This window comes from Hypanus sabinus, chromosome 30 (genome assembly GCF_030144855.1).
Source record: "Hypanus sabinus isolate sHypSab1 chromosome 30, sHypSab1.hap1, whole genome shotgun sequence".
Taxonomy (NCBI): Eukaryota; Metazoa; Chordata; class Chondrichthyes; order Myliobatiformes; family Dasyatidae; genus Hypanus; species Hypanus sabinus.
This window is the reverse complement of record NC_082735.1, coordinates 34,785,142-34,801,805: the sequence shown is the minus strand read 5'-3', so window position 1 is coordinate 34,801,805 and position 16,664 is coordinate 34,785,142. Positions and strand designations below refer to the sequence as shown.

Sequence of the window (16,664 nt, the reverse complement as noted above, 5' to 3'; positions counted from 1 at the left end):
CATACAGATAATATACGTCGTCAATACTAAATCTAAAAGTGCGGGTATAATAATAATCAATAAGAAATAAGCTCTATCGTTGTCTAGGGGATAATGTATTGTCGGATGGAAATATAAAAGTCACTCAAGTTCATTCAGGCTGCAGCCTTTGGTTGGAGTCAAGAGAGAGAGATTTTTGGAACTTGCCAGAGTTTCCTTTTTTATGATGTCGATCCTTCGAAATGCCGTTGGTGTCCTTTTCCTTTTAGCTAAGCCGTTCTTCCGTGGTCAGACCTGCCAATCCCAGGCAATGGGAAAGGATGCACGCGGGCCCCAACAGCTGTCACTATTAAACGCTGTCACAGGATTTCTACGTTTCTCCTGGTGCGTCTGAAGGGGTTGTTCTCCAGATCTTCTTTTATCCTTACTCACGGGGTCTCAGATGTCAATCAGGTTGGGATGGGGCCATCCCTCAACCAGCCCACTTTGGTCATTCCCTGAGGGCTTCAAATAAATAGTACAGTACTCAATACACAGTTCCGTCTCCAAGAGACAATGGCCGTTTTCCGTGGCTTTGTATCACTGAGGGGTCAGGACATTCCAAACTCCTTGTGGATTCTGCGTGTCTCTCTGTCATTTCCTGGGTCCCAGACCTGAATTAATAGCGATCTTGCAATTCTCAAAAAGGAGGGGGCTACTTTGTCCCCTTCGGCCCCTCAGAGTGAGGGCACAGTCGTAACAGAGTGGTCTGTGGAATTGAAGTGTGTGGCCACAGGGAGATCCCAGGTGTTCAGCGAAATGGTCTCCCAGTCTGCGGCGGGTCTCCCCTATGTATAAATGGCCACATCGGGAGCACCGGATACAGTATATCACCCCAGTTGACTCGCAGGTGAAGCGGTGCCTCACCTGAAAGGACTGTCTGGGGCCTGGGATGGTGGTGAGGGAAGAAGTGTGGGGGCAGGTGTAGCACTTCTTCCATTTGCAGTGATGAGTGCCTGGAGGGAGGTCGGTGGGGAGGGATGGGGTGGATGAATGTTTCTAATATATTGCCTTTTAATAGTTAGCCAAATTCCTTTATTTTCCTGTTCCAGGGATCGAAAATCGACATCAAAGAATTGAAGTTAGACTACAATGAAATCATTAAGGAAAAGGTATGTTAGCAACTTAATGTGCACTGAACTTAATAACACACGGTCTAACATGTACTGTATCATGGTACCAACTACAGAGATGAATTCCATTCCAAAATGGCACTGTGATGATCAATAAAAGATTCATGAAACCATATAATTTGCCATTAAACTGTTTCTTACAGAGTTAACATTTAGTATGTTGATTATTGCACTGTGTAATTCCAAGAAGTGTTATTTTCAGAAGGTTAAAGGCACAGAAGAAGGACACAAAGATCCACAAAGTGGATCTGTTGTACTTTTTCTAATAACAATCTATAGATAATTTTATTTCCTGCTGTAAATCTGTAGCTCTGGGTGTCCCTGAGCTTCAGTTATTTATCCAGCGTTTCATTAGAAGCTCAATTCTCTAGAATTCAGACATTCTTTTTATCTAACAAAAGTCTGCATAGAGAAATCTATCTTAGTCTCTTCCTCAGTTCAAAGGTTTATTTATTATCAAAATATACAACTCTGAAACTCTTCTTTGAGTAGCCATGAAACCCAGAAGGAAAGGCAGCGTGATCATCGACCACCAAAATGCCGCCTCCCCACACAATAAAAACAAACAAAAATGGAACAGGCACGTCAACCTCCAAATCCCTCCTCCCACATAAAAAAATGAACAAAACGGAACAGGCACGTTGACGCACAAAAAAATTAGAAAGATCGGGTGAAAAACATAAAATATAAAAAATTAAATACTGAGAAAGGTCGATAGTCCAAGTCCACATCCACAATGCAGAAAACCTGGACAATACAGTGGCAGGCCCTCCACTCTCTAGTTGTGTAGTAGTGTGATCCTCAGCAATCAAAAGGCAGAGAACCGGATTATACCCTCAGCACTCACCTTGATTAATATTAAATTAGTGATTATTTTAACTGTCATAGACAGTTCAGTGCGAAGGAATGTTTATTCCATATTCAATTTTCCATACTTTGTGCTATAAAACAAATTCTATTAAACTTCAACTTGGCCTGTCTTTTCAGTTGAAAATAGTCTTGAGATCCCAAGTGCCCTCATCACTTAACCTATTTTTAACCTATCCTGCATTCAAACATATCTATTGGCTTGATGCCGTTTCAAGATCAGATCATGTAAAGCTACATTAATTATCTCTATGACTTGATTAACTTTAGCTTGCCATGGCCAGTGTTGTGAATGTATTCATTTGTGTTCCTTTTCTTTGCTGTATTTCTTTATGAAAAGAACAAATCTTTTGCTACTTGTCAATACTTTATTTATCTGTACCTTAGCTTCAGATTTTTATATTTATAAGTAAAATATGCTATGAAGCACTCCAAAATCCTTTGCAAGAGCATAATCAGGCAAAAACTGACACAACATCACAAGAAATAACAGAACAGGTGATAAAAAGCTTCAGGCTGTAAAGAGTTCTCCTGAGCTCTTTATGGGTACTTCACCATTCTGCCTAAGGCTGCAACTACAGCCTCTTGATAGTGCACCTGTAGGTTTATGCAGTTTGCAGCTGAAGGCATCATTAATACTTTGCAGTACACCATTATAAATAAGGGAATTGACGAAGACTATCTATTCAAGTGCAGCTTGATCATCATTTTCTTGTGAAAAGAGCTGTTGGTAGCACGTGTACTTGGATTTTCATAGTAAAATTGAAACATGATTTCACTTACTGTATTGCCCCATGAATACAAAAGAGATTATGCCTACTTTGTGCCTTGCCCCCTTCCAGGCTTGAATGCTCATATCCTCTAATTCCTTTTGTGCACAAAACTATAGCCTTTTAATGTAACAACTGAGCAACCACAGCTCTCAACTCTTAAGGCTTTCCAACTTAACTCTCAGCTTGTCCAATGGCCAAAGTAACCATTGACTAGAGGCATGACAGGGTGATGTGGCCATTTACAAGTAATTTCACATTGTTTGAATGGCTGGACTGCCCATGACTCATTTATTCTGTGACTGTACCATTGATTTTCTTTTTGCGTTGTGGCCACAGATCAAAGAGCTACTTGGGGGCATCAAAGCAAAAGTACCTGCCTAGGATGAAAATAACCCTCTACAAAATCTGTCCTGCTACCCAGAACATCACACTTTTAAGGTCACACAATACATCAGTCTCTTTGAGGCTGGACTGATCCATTTGATTTTGATTTAAGAATATAGAACTCTACAGGCCCTTCAGCCCATGATGTTGTGCTGACCTTCTAACATACTCATTCTAACCCTACCTTCCTAGATAGCCCTCCTGTCTCTTCCTTTCGTCTTATCCATCTCTCACCTTCTCTGCAACTTAAAGCTAATTATTTTTCTCCATCCCAGTTCTGATGAAAGGTCTTTGATCTGAAGTGTTAGTTCTGCTGCTCATTTTACAAATACTGCCCATCCTGCTGAATGTTTCCAGTATTTTCTGTTTTTATTTCTAATTTCAAGCATTGGCTGCTTTTTCTAAAAATTTCTGGTTATGTGTTAAAGCTACCCTGATCCTTACACCAGTGTTGTGATGAAAAATGTTCTAACTGCACCCTAGATAAGCAAATAAACTGAAACCCAATCAGTACTGATGGAGGGGAGAGCTTGCATGCAATAATTTGAAGAGTGAAATTTTTTCCTACTGAGTCTGAACCTCTAAATTAATTTCTCTGAGTCAATTTAAATTTAATTTATTCATTTGGTTTTTGGGGATATTCCTGTTCCTAAATTGGCCTCTTGTTACCTACGTAGGTATTTGAGATGTCCTGTTACATAAAAGGGGCTATATTGAAGGAACTGCTGTCATAACATTTTATATTTTCCAAGTCTACAAATCCAAATCAATTTTCCAAATCGATGGCCTGTTTATTAGGTACACCTGTACACCTGCTTGTTAATGCAAATATCTAATCAGCCAGTTGTGGCAGCAACTCATTGTATTAAAGCTTGCAGACGTGGTCAAGAGATTCAGTTGTTGTTCAAATGAAACATCAGAACGGGGAAGCAATGTGATCTAGGTGATTTTTGACTGTGGAATGATTGTTGGTGTCAGAGGGGTGGTTTGAGTATCTCAGAAACTGCTGATCCCCTAGGATTTTCATGCACAATAGTCTCTAGTTAGAGAATGATGTGAGAAACAAAAAAAAACATATAATGAATAGCAGTTCTGTGGGCAAAAATGCCATGTTAATGAGGGAGACCAGAGGTGAATGGCCAGACTGATTCAAGCTGACAGGAAGGCGACGGTAACTCATAGCCATGCATTACAACAGTGGTGTACAGAAGAGCATCTCTAAAAGCACTTCGAACCTTGAAGTGTTGGGCTGCAGCACCTGAAGTCACGAGCATACACTCAGTGCCCTCTTTATTAGGTACGGGAGGTACTTACTGAAGTGGCCACTGAGTGTACATTTTTCAAAATGTCATCAGGGCTGCTCAATTTGGTTGCATTTCACTAGTAGCTCATCTGCCGTTGATATTCAAAGCTTGAATCATGAAATATATCAAAGCTTGTGGTGTGGGTATTTGAAGTAATCCCTACCTGCTCAAGGGTGTAAAAGTTGCTGATAATTAATTTCCTTTTCTTTCATTTCTAGGATGAATGGAGTGTGGAAGACATAATCTCTCAACGTATTTTACGCAGTTTACTAGACCATGTCCTGCTGAGGTCCTTTATTGTTGCATTGCTTGTTGGAAGCTTCATTTCAATCAGCTGTCAGACTGAGCCTTCCATTTTAGAGGCAAGGAATTGTCATTGTATTAGTACTTTACATTTAATTTGTACAGTGAGGCCAATGAGAACTGCGGGGCAAGTGCTTCAAAGAATCTTATGGGGAAAATAATTCAAATGCAAGGATGTAACATTGAGACTTTATAAAGCACTGGTGAGGCCTCACGGAGTATTGTGAGCAGGTTTGGGCCCCTTACATTAGAAAGGATGTGCTGAAACTGGAAAGGGTTCAAAGCAGATTCGCAAAACTGATTCCAGGATTAAATGGCTTGTCATATGAAGAGTGATGACTCTGGGTCTGTATGACACTAGAATTCAGAAGAATGAGGGGTGACCTCATTGAAACCTTTGGAATGGTGAAAGGCCTTGGAGAGGATGTTTACAGTGGTGGGAGAGTCTTAGACCAGAGGACACAGCCTCAGAATAGAGGGGTGTCTTTGTAGAACAGAGATGAGGAGGAATTTTTTTTAGCCAGAGAGTGATGAATCTGTGAAATTCTTTGCCACAGGCAGCTGTAGAGGCTAAGTATTTATGTATATTTAAGGCAGAGGTTGATAGATTCTTGATTGGTCAGGGCATGAAAGGATATAGCAATGTTGTCAAAATATCTCTTCTTCCCTTCCATTATGATAATTGCATTTAGAAAAGTATGAGTTTGTAGATCAAAGCCATTGTAATGTGAGGTCTGGCAAATATAACATGAATAAGCACAAGACAGAAAAATTGAGCTTAAAAATTATTATACTTGATGGGAGGGATGTTGATGGGCAGTTAAATTGTTAAGCCCTTGGGAACATGAGCAAGAATGGAAGATTCAATATAATGCAAGGGAACTCTCCATCTTCATTGTCCATCCACTTTCATAATGGGTGGGAGACTGCTGTCAACAATAGCAGCGTTGTTGGAGACAACAAGAAACTGCAGATGCTGGAACCTGGAGCAAAAATTAAACTGCTGGAATAACTCATTGGGTCAACATCAACTGTGGAAGCAAAACGGATGTGTCGGTGTTTTGGGTTGAGACCCTGCATCAGGACTGGGAGGGAGAGAAGTCAGTGAAAGATTGATAAGGAAGTGGGGGAGAGCAGTGGGACAGGAGTTGGTAGGTGATAGATGTGACTAGATGAGGAGGCTAATAATGGGTAGATGGAGGCAGGTGAGGTAAGGTGGGTGGAAAAGAAAATGTGAACCAAGTGAGGGAGAATCTGGATGGACTGATGGAAAATGGAAAAACGACACGGGGGTATGGGTTACCTGAAAATGGAAAATCCATTGTTTATCCTATTGGGCTGTAAGCTATTCAAACAGATTATGAGTTTTTTTTTACCATGGTGAGTCCTGGGAAACCACTTCCTAGGGCGCCTCCGCTCCATCCACCAAAAGCTGAACTTCCCGATAGCCAAACATTTTAATTCGTATTCCCATTCCCATTCCGACATTGTTGGTCCATGGTCACCTCTTTTGCCAAGATGAGGCCACCCTCAAGGTGGAGGGGCAACACCTTATATTCCCTCTGCGTAGCCTCCAACCTGACGGTATGAATATCAATTTCACCTTCCGGTAAAAAAAAATCCCTCCCCCTCCCCACCACTTCTGTTTCTCACTCTGGCCTTTAACTCTGTTCACCTGCCTATCACCCCCCCCCCCCCCCCCGGGTCGCCTCCTCCTTCCCTTTCTCCTGTGGTCCACTCTCCTCTCCTATCAGATTCCTTTCTCTCTAGCCCTTTATCATTCCTACCCACATGGCTTCTCCTATCACCTTCTAACTAGTTCTCTTTCCCCTCCCCCCATCTTCTTATTCTGCTATCTTCCCCTTTCCATTCCAGACCTGAAGCAGGGTCTTGACCTGAAACGCCAACTGTTTATTCATTTCCATGGACGCTGAGTTCCTGCAGCATTTTGTGTGTGGTGCTTTGTTCTTCTAGTTTGCTTTTGATTTCACTGTGGCGGTGGAGATGGCAAAAGTCATACAGGTTGGTTTGGGAATGGGAAGTCAGAGAAGGGAATGAAATGATAAGCATCCAAAAGCTAAAACGTCACTGGTAGAGAGATCCTGCTTAAGCTGGAGGAAATGGCTTTCGATGAAGAGGCTTGTCAGATGCAAGGTAAGGACTAAGATTACTCTGACTTCAGTTCTGTCTGGGGATGGTGGACAGGGGGGAAGCACAGGGGACAGCAGAGGTTTTGAAAATAAAGCAAATCCTTTCATAAACATGGCTTCCCCACTGATATAGTTGATGGAGCCCTTATATGTTTTCCTCTATTTCCTGACATCTGTTCTCACTCCTCCCTAACAGGACAGAGATACAGTTTCCTTTGGTACTTGCCTTCCCCCTTCCCCCATCCTCCGCCTGTCTTCTCATTCAAAATGTCATCCTTCACCATTTCTACCAGTCATACTTCCCTTCTTTCACCACAACAACCCCTCCCCTCACCCACTAACCATTTTTTAATGTTTCCCACAGCAACAAATCTCTTCATTAGCTCAACCTTTCCCATTGCCCTGTTCTTCGGCATTTTCTCCTACATCCTTAGGAAATGCAACATCTGCCCTGATACTACCTCTCTCCTCTCTCCACCTCACCAGGAATGCTTAGGTTGCTGCTTAGTGGGGTGGAAATTTAGGTGCAACTCCTTCTATTTTTTGCATTCAGTGCTTACAATGTGGCCTCCTTTGTATCAACAAACGCAGTCATAGATTAGGTAAGACCATAAGGCATAGGAGCAGATTTATGATTTTAGCTCATTGAGTCTGTTCCACCATTCCATTATGGCTGATCTATTATCCCTCTCAATCCCATTGTCCTGCTCCCTCTCCCTTCCCATAACCTTTGATACCCAATAATCAAGAACCTATCGACCTCTACTTTATATATACCCAATGACTTGCCCTCCACTGCCGCCTGTGGCAATGAACTCCACTGATTCACCACCCTCTGGCTAAAGAAATTCCTTCTCATCTCTTTACTAAAGGGAAATTCTTTTATTCTGAGGCTGTGCCCTCTGGTCCTGTGCTCACCCCCTATAGGAAACATCCTCTCCACATCCACACTGTCTCTCGACCTTTCAATATTCAATGGGCTTCAGTGAGATTCCCTCCTTATTCTTTTAAATTCCAGCAAGTACAGGCCCAGAGCCATCAAATGCTCCTCATACATTAACTCTTTCATTCCAGGGATCATTCTGGTGAGCCACCTGTCAATCCTCTCAAATACCAGCACATTCTTTCTGGGATAATAGGCCCAAAACTGCTCACGGTACTCCAAGTGTGGCCTGAACAATTCCTTATAAAGCCTTAGTATTACATCCTTGCTCTCAAAATGAATGCCTTCCTTACCACCAAGTCAACCTGTAAGCTAACTTTTTAGGGAATCCTGCATGAGGACTCCCAAGCCCCTTTGCACCTCAGTTATCTGAATTTTCTTCTCATTTAAAAAATAGCCTATGCTTTTGTTTTTTGTACCAAAGTTCATGACCAACATACATTATATACACGTGCACTTCTTTGCCCATTTTCCTAATCTTCTGTGTCCTTCTGCAGACTCAAAGTTTCTTCAACACAGCATGCCCCTCCACCTATCTTTGTATCATTTGCAAACTTGGTCACAAAGCCAACAGTTCCATAATCCAAATTATTGACATATAACATGAAACCAAGTGTTCCCAGCATCGACCCCCTACGGAACTCTAGTCACCCACAGCCAATCAGAATAGGCCCCCTTCAATCCCACCCTTTGCTTCCTGTCAGGTGACTTGTTTACCTTCAAACTTCCAGCTTCCCAAGTGCCTCCTAAGGAATAGCAGCTCCACTGACTTCTACCACCTGACAACTGAATTTCTGGCATATCTGAAGTGGTGGCAGAACCAGACACAATAGCAACGTTTAAGTGTTTTAGACAGGTAGATAAAATGCATGGAGACTGGCATCTGTTAATTTGTTATCATGGTTGGCTCAGACATTGTTGGCCAAAGACCTTATTCCTGTGAAGTACTGTTCTGTGTTATAGATTATGTATTCTGGTTTGTGTAATTGCTGACACTTCAGAATCATGTAGTGTATCAAAGAGCATTATGTCATTGGGGAGAAAATGTGCAAGATTTTCTGACTCTGCTATAGATTTCTCATTGAAAGAATTAAGGAAATCCATATTTTAAAGACTTAATTATGATCTAAGTTACTGCTGGTCTTAGGTGATGTATACCTGAGGTGGAATTGCATATATAAAGCCTCAAAGGGTATTGTTAATGGGTTCGTCTTGTATCACCGGTGCTCCTTTGGGCTCATTACCCTTTAATATTTTCCCTACACAGAAGTACTCCACAATCTTTGTGACGTTTGAACAGGTGTTGGTGACGATTTTTCTCTGGGAGATGTTGCTGAAATGGTATTATGGCTTCTGGGTATTCTGGAAGGTAAGTGTTGCCTGAGCTGATGTAAAGTTAGGTACTTAGAAAAACAGCAAACAAACTAGATCTGAATATGATCATTGGTTAGTTAGCATGATGCTGTCATGACATCAAAATTATTCAATAAAATGTGTCAGTTAAATTGCTCTTTACTTGTGTGGGTTACTGAAAATGTCAAGGTTGCAAATATTATCTGCACCAGTACTTGTAAATTAAGCATAATCCTAAATTCAAATTAAGGTTTTGGAGAGAGGAGATTCTTGGAACTGAACTTATTTCCATTTGACTGAGAAGATTCCTTTGCAAAATAGAAGAATACAGGAGTATGTCTCATAGATATTCTAGAACTCCCCCATAATTACCTTTTCATTGCCAGGTGCTATTTTGCAGAAATCTTTCAACAAAGATAGTTCAGAACTTTTTCTTTTTGTTGAGATATAGCACGGAATAGGCCCTTCAAGCCCTGCTGCCCAGCAATCCCCTGATTTCATCCTAGCCTAATCACAGGACATTTTACAATGACTATTTACCAACCAGTACGTTTTTAGACAGTGTGAGGAAATCAGAACATGCCGAGGAAGCCCACGTGGTCACAGGGAGAATGTCCAGACTCCCTACAGGCAGTGGTGGGAAATGAATAAGCATTTAAAGCATTGTGCAAACCACTACACTACCTTGCGGAGATGAATCTTTGGAAGAAAAGGGTTTTCACTGGCAGAGTGGTACATTGTTTAAGTGCCACTAAACTATCATCTGGAGCTGCTGCCTCACTGCTCCAGCTAACTGGATTCAAGGCTGACCATTGGTGGTGGTGGTGGTGGTGGTGGTGGTGGTGGTGGTGGTGGTGGTGGTGTGTGTGTGTGTGTGTGTGTGTGTGTGTGTGTGTGTGTGTGTGTGTGTGTGTGTGTGTGTGTGTGTGTGTGTGTGTGTGTGTGTGTGTGTGGAGTTTGCACATTTTTGTCGTCACATGGGCTTTCTCTGGGTGCTCCATTTTCCTACCTCTTCTCAAAACCTAGATTTTTACATGAATTGGCCACTGTAAACTGCTCCTAGTATGTAACAAATAAGTAGAATCTGGAAATCACTGACTCATAACATGAGGTAAAGTGGTCCTAACAACAACCCGTGCGGCACACCACTTGTCACTGGCAGCCAACCAGAAAAGACCCACTTTATTCCCGCTCTTTGTCTCCTGCCAATCAGCCAATCCTCTATCCATGTTAGTTTCTTTCCTGTAATATCATGCTTTTGTTAAGCACGTCATTTGCAGCACCTCGTCAAAGGCTTTCTGAAATCCAAGTATACAACATCCACCGATTCTCCTTTGTCTGTTCTGCTTGTTATTTCCTCAAAGAATTCCAACGGATTTGTCAGGCAAGATTTTCCCTTAAGGAAACCATGCTGACTACGACCTATTTTATCATGTGCCTTCAAGTACCCCGAAACCTCAGCCTTAACAATGGACTTCGACATCTTCCCAACCACTGAGATCAGGCTAACTGGCCTATAATTTCCTTTCTTCAGCCTCTTGCCCTTCTTGAAGAGTGGAGTGACATTTGCAATTTTCCAGTCCTCCAGAATTATGCCAGAACCTAGTGATTCTTGAACAATTATTACTAAAGTCTCCACAATCTCTTCAGCTACCTCTTTCAGAACCTTGTGCTGTAGTCCAACTGGTCCAAGTGGCTTAATACCTTAAGATCTTTCAGTTTCCCAAGTACGTTCTCCCTTGTAATAGCAACTGTACTCACTTCTACTCCCTGATATTCTCAAACTTACAGCATACTGCTAGTGTCTTCCATAGTGAAAACTGATGGAAAATATTTATTCAGTTCCTTGTCCCAAAGTACTACCTCGCCAGCATCATTTTTCAGCAGTCTGATATCCATTCTCACCTCTCTTTTACACTTTATGTCTCTGAAGAAACTTTCAGTATCCTCTTTAATGTTACTGGCTAGCTTACTTATATATTCCACCTTTACCTTCTTAATGACTTTCTTATTTGCCTTCTGTTGGTTTTTAAAAGCTTTCCAATCTTCTAACTTCCCACTCATTTTTGCTCTATTATTTGCCTTTTTTTTTGCATTTATGTTGTCTTTGACTTCCCTTGTCAGCCAAAGTTGTGTTATCCTGTTTGTAGGATTTCTTCTTTGAGCTGTATTTATCTTGTGGCCTTTCGAATTGCTCCCAGAAACTCTAGCCATTGCTGCTCTCCTGCCTTTCCTGCTAGTGTCCCCTTCGAATCAACTTTGGCCTGCTCCTCTCTCATGCATCTGTAATTCCCTTTACCCCACCGTAATGCTGATACTCCTGACTTTAGCTTTGCAAGGTGATGTCTATCATATTATGATCACTGTCTCCTAAGGGTTCCCTTACCTTAAGATCCGTAATCGAAGCCAGTTCATTTCACAACGCCCAATCCAGAATAGCCGATCCCCTACTGGGCTCAACCACAAGCTGTTTTAAAAAGCCATCTCATATGCATTCTACAAATTGTCTTGGGATCCAGCACCATCCTGATCTTCCAAATCTGCCTGTGAATTGAAATCCCCCATGACTATCGTAGCATTGACCTTTTGACATGTCTTTTCTATCACCTATCATAATTTGTAGCCCACATTGGAGACCTGTGTACATATCTCCCATCGGTCTTTTAATCCTTGTAGATTCTTAACTCTACTCACAAGTATACTACATCTTCCAATCCTGTGCTACCTCTTTCTAATAGTTTGATTTCATTTTCTACCAACAGAGCCACCTCAACCCCCCTGTGCATGCCTGTCCTTTCTATACAATGTGTATCCTTGGATGTTAAGCTCCCAACTATAATCTTCTTTCAACCATGACTCAGTGATGCCCATAATGTCATACTTGCCAATCTCTTAACTGCACTGTAAGATCATCTACCTTATTCCGTGTACACTGTGCAGTCCCATATCATCACCCTTTACAAATTAGTCCCCATGTTATACTGCAACTCATCCCACTGTCTGCAGTTTTGCCCTATAATCTGCCTGTCCTTCCTGAAGGTCCCACTACACAGCATCTATTTACATACCAGCTGCCCCATCCTCAGCCCTATCACTCTGGTTTCCATGCCCTTGCCAAATTAGTTTAAATCCTCCCCAACAGTTCCAGCAAACCTGCCCACAAGGATATTGACCACCCTCAGGCTCCAGGTGTAACCCATCCCTTTTGTACAGGTCATATTTCCCCAGAAGAGATCTCAATAATTCAGAAGTCTGAAGCCCTGCCCCCTGCACCAGTTCCTCAGTTACACAGTTCTTACCCTCACTACCATGTGGCAACAATCCGGAGATTACTACCCTGAAATTAGCTTGGCAACTCCCTGACAGTAGTTTTTGAGAATTATGGCTAATGCATTTCCCACTATACAATGTACACTGTAAATTAAAAATACATTTGTGGCTATGAAGGTTATTTTGAGGTTGTGAAAACTGCTTGCTATACCTTTTGTGTTTTATTCCATCAATCTTCTAGGATGCCTGGAATATTGCTGATTTCATCATCACATTCACCTTATTTGTGGGCTCCACATTGTCGAACAACAATGAGCTTTTCTATGTGTTGAGGTAGGATGGTACTGTTAGGGGAATAGTCGAAGATCACTTAAAATGTAAATAATGCTAAATTATTGGATTCGTACACAGGTTCCCAATATCTTAAAGGTAGAATGAAGAGGCGTTAAAATTCCATGACTAGCTGGATGTGACTTTATAGTATGTTTTATTTTTAGGATTTGTAGTATATTTTCCTTTCCACCTTTTTCTGCTTTCTAATTGCTCTATTTTCAATATATCTACTCGTGTTTATTTCAAAGTTCTAGGGAAATTTGTTATCAAAGTATGTATCTTGCCATATCATAATCTTGGAGGCATTTACAGGCAAAAAAAAGGAAATACAGTATAATTTACAAAAAAAAACATTCCTAATCAGACAGAGACTAACAGGCAACCAATGTGTAAAAGACAACAAACGGTGCAAATAAAAAAATAATATTGAGAACTTGAGTTGTAAAGTGTCCTTGAGGGTGAGTCCGCAGGTCATAGAATCAGTTCAGAGTAGTGGTGATTGAAGTTATCCACACCAGTTCAGGAACCTGCTGGTTGTAGGGCAAGGGTTCCCAACCATTTTTTATACCATAGACCCCCTACCGTTAACCAAGGGTTCCACGGACCCCAGGTTGGGAACTCCTGTTGTACAGTCATATCTGTTCCTGAACCTGCTGGTGTAGGACCCAAGGCTTCTGTACCTCTTGCAGGATGATAATAGCTTGAAGAAGGCATGGCCTGGATGGTGGGGGTCTTTGATGTTGGATATTGCATGCTTGTGTTAGTATTTGATCCATGTAAATGTATTCAGTAGTGGGGACTGACCTTCTCCACCCCCTAATGGTGACTGGCTCATGAACCTCTGGCTTCTTTCTCCTGTAGTTAGTGGTCAGCTCTTTGGTTTTGCTGATGTTGAGTGAGAGATTGTTGTTGTGCCACCACTCAAGCAAAGTTTTACTCTCCCTCCTATATGCTAATAATAGCATTGGCACTGTACGTAGCCACACAACCATAATATAGTGAATAGACCAGAGAGCTAAACACACAGCCTTGTGGTGCACTTGTGAGTGTGGAGGATGTGTGGCTAATCCACACCAACTAGGGTCTGCCATTGAAGGCCTGGAGGATCCAGTTGCACAGGAAGATACCGAAGCCCAAGTCTTGATGCTTAGTGAGGGGTTTTGTGGGGATGATAGTGATGAATGATGTCAATGAAATTTCTTAAGGTTGTTATATCTGTGGGGTGGTAATGGGGTAAGCTACCTATTAAATACCTCAAATGGCATCTTTCAAGCAAGTCCAGCTCCTGGCCTTCACATGTGGCTTGGCTACTAAGCCTGGTGGAACTGACTGGAGAAGCAGTAAAGGCAAGTATACTGGCACCTTAAAACCAGTCGCTTTGAGTAGGTGGGGCTCATCGGCTGTGGTAGGAAGCTCACCTAGCAGAAGGAAAACCAATCTCAAACCGCTGCCTTGCAGCCATTCCCACTCATGTGGAAGGCCTTGGGAGTAAACCCCAAGGAAAAAATCTGGAGCTGGAGTCCCTAAGGCAGTCCAATGTTGAGTTCAATGCCGACTGGCAACTCTCGCAATGATGCCAGTGTCAAACTGTATCAGTCTCTGCCATTCCTTTGGGTTCATCAGATGCATAGAGAGGGGGAGCTTGCTGCATCGGCAACAGCTTGTTCTCCGAATTGTACTGCCCTAGACAATTAGGACACAATATCCCTGGTCAACCTGAATGACAGAGGCCTCTGAGCCAATGAGGTGCATCCTGACAGACAGTATGCATCTTCATTGTCATTGACTTGATGTACATTATTAGTAAATGTGGACATATTTATGCATAAAATATGAAACATAAATATTTGGTAAATATTTACTATAACATGATGCATGCAGCCCCATTGGAGATATAGTAGGTACAGTTTGCTCATAACTTCTTTATAATCAGTAGTCAAATTACCGTCTTGTTTACGAATTTTAATAATTTGTCACTTAGTCGAAATAACTTTTAATTGGTTGGCTAACAATTTACCAGTTCGATCACTATGAATATAAAATTGAGCCCTGGTCTTAATTAATTGATTCTCAATTGAAGAAGATAATAATAAGCTATGTTCCATTTGAAGCTCAACTCTCTTCTTATAAAGTTCTTTGGTAGGAGTCACGGAGTAAATCTTATCAATTTCTTTAATTTTATCCACCAATAAAGCTATATCTAAATATCTTTGTTTTCTTTTACCAACGGAATATGAGATAATTTGTCCACGGATAAAAGCCTTAAAAGAGTCCCAAAGTATTCCTCTGTCAATCTCTTTGGTATAGTTTGTTGAAAAAAACAAGTCAATTTGCTGTTTTATGAAGGTGATAAATTCTGGATCTTGAAGCAAAGTAGTGTTGAGTCTCCAAGATCTAGTATTAATGGAAGAGTCCGAAATCTTAATAGATAACTTCAAAGGTGCATGATCCGAAATGGCAATAGAATCGTATTTACAATCAGTAACATCTGTTAATAAATGATGATCAATAAGGAAATAATCAATTCTAGAATAACTATGATATACATGTGAAAAAAATGAAAATTCTTTATCTTTAGGGTTCAAAAACCGCCATATTTCAGTAATTCCCGAATCAACCATAAAGGAATTAATAAGTAAGGCTGATCTATTCGGAAGAATTCGAATAGATTTAGATCTATCTATCAAAGGATTCAAACAACAATTGAAATCTCCACCCATTATCAACATATATTCATTTAGATTAGGAAGGGAAGTAAATAAACGTTTAAAAAATTCAGGGCAGTCAAAGTTTGGAGCATAAATATTAACTAGAGCCACTTTTCAATTAAAAAGTGAACCAGTAATCAACAAAAATCTGCCCTGTGGGTCAGAAATAATTTCATGATGTGTAAATGAAATTGAGGGGTCTATAAAAATAGACACACCCCTAATTTTGGCGGTACAATTCGAGTGAAATTATTGACCCTTTCAGAACCTAAAAAAGCATTGATTATCCTCCTTCCTAATATGGGTCTCCTGTGCAAAGATAATATTAGCATTTAGTCTATGGAATACTTTAGCTTGCTCATAACTTCTGATTTGCTAATTAAGTTTTCCTTTTGAATAAGTGAAGTTTCAAAATGGCCTGAACAAGCGACTTAATTGTTTATTATACATCCTCCATCTCTACAATAAGACAGACTGACACTCTTGCATTCACTTGTAGAAGCATAGAAAACTTGTACTTCCTTTTGTTTCAAATTAAAGCAATGTCTTCTCAGTCCCTCGGTGCAGAACCTGTTGTTTGAAGCTCTATGAGATATTGAAAAAGGATCTAGTGGTTTCCAAGCATCTATGACAAGTAAACTCTACCCAGGCTTCCAGCCAGGTACAGGTAATAATTATAACGAATGTTTCGATGACAACTCTGCCAATTTCATCATGAAGATGGCGAATTTTGTCATCGAAACGTCCGTTATAATTAATACTTGTACCCAGCTGGAAGCCCAGGAAGAGTTTATTCATCTATGAGAAATTGTTAGATTCCTAATTGCCACTTTGCCATTTTGCAGCTGCAAAATGTTTGCAATAAGAAATACGACAATATCTCACAGTGCTTCAAGTTCATTTCTTTTTCCCCAAATCACAGATACCTGTCTGATGCACACAGTGAAATTTGGGACATTTCGCTTAAAACCATTGTTCACCATTTAGCTAATTTTTAAAAAAAAAATATTTGGAGACATAAGGGACTGCAGATAGTGGTATCAGAAGCAAAAAGTGAGGTTCTGGTGAAACTCAGTGAGTCAGGCAGATAAACAGTCTCAACCCTTTTATCTGCCAGACTTACTC

At 40.9% G+C, this 16,664-nt stretch overlaps 1 protein-coding gene and 1 long non-coding RNA gene across 2 annotated transcripts in view; both read left to right on the top strand.

Moving 5' to 3' along the window:
• The first annotated feature begins 302 nt into the window (after positions 1-302).
• LOC132383375 (uncharacterized) lies at positions 303-4,827 on the top strand. The gene is made up of 3 exons (XR_009508646.1): positions 303-363; positions 1,071-1,130; positions 4,698-4,827. It is a non-coding gene; the product is annotated as an uncharacterized LOC132383375 (long non-coding RNA).
• A 2,075-nt stretch (positions 4,828-6,902) lies between these two features.
• The window catches only part of LOC132383371 (cation channel sperm-associated protein 4-like), a 39,403-nt gene continuing 29,641 nt past the window's right edge, over positions 6,903-16,664 (top strand). Inside the window, exons 1-4 of the mRNA XM_059954259.1 lie at positions 6,903-6,936; positions 8,007-8,017; positions 9,143-9,244; positions 12,740-12,831. Of these exons, the coding sequence (XP_059810242.1) occupies positions 6,903-6,936; positions 8,007-8,017; positions 9,143-9,244; positions 12,740-12,831 (239 nt within the window). The remainder of the gene's footprint in view (positions 6,937-8,006; positions 8,018-9,142; positions 9,245-12,739; positions 12,832-16,664) is intronic.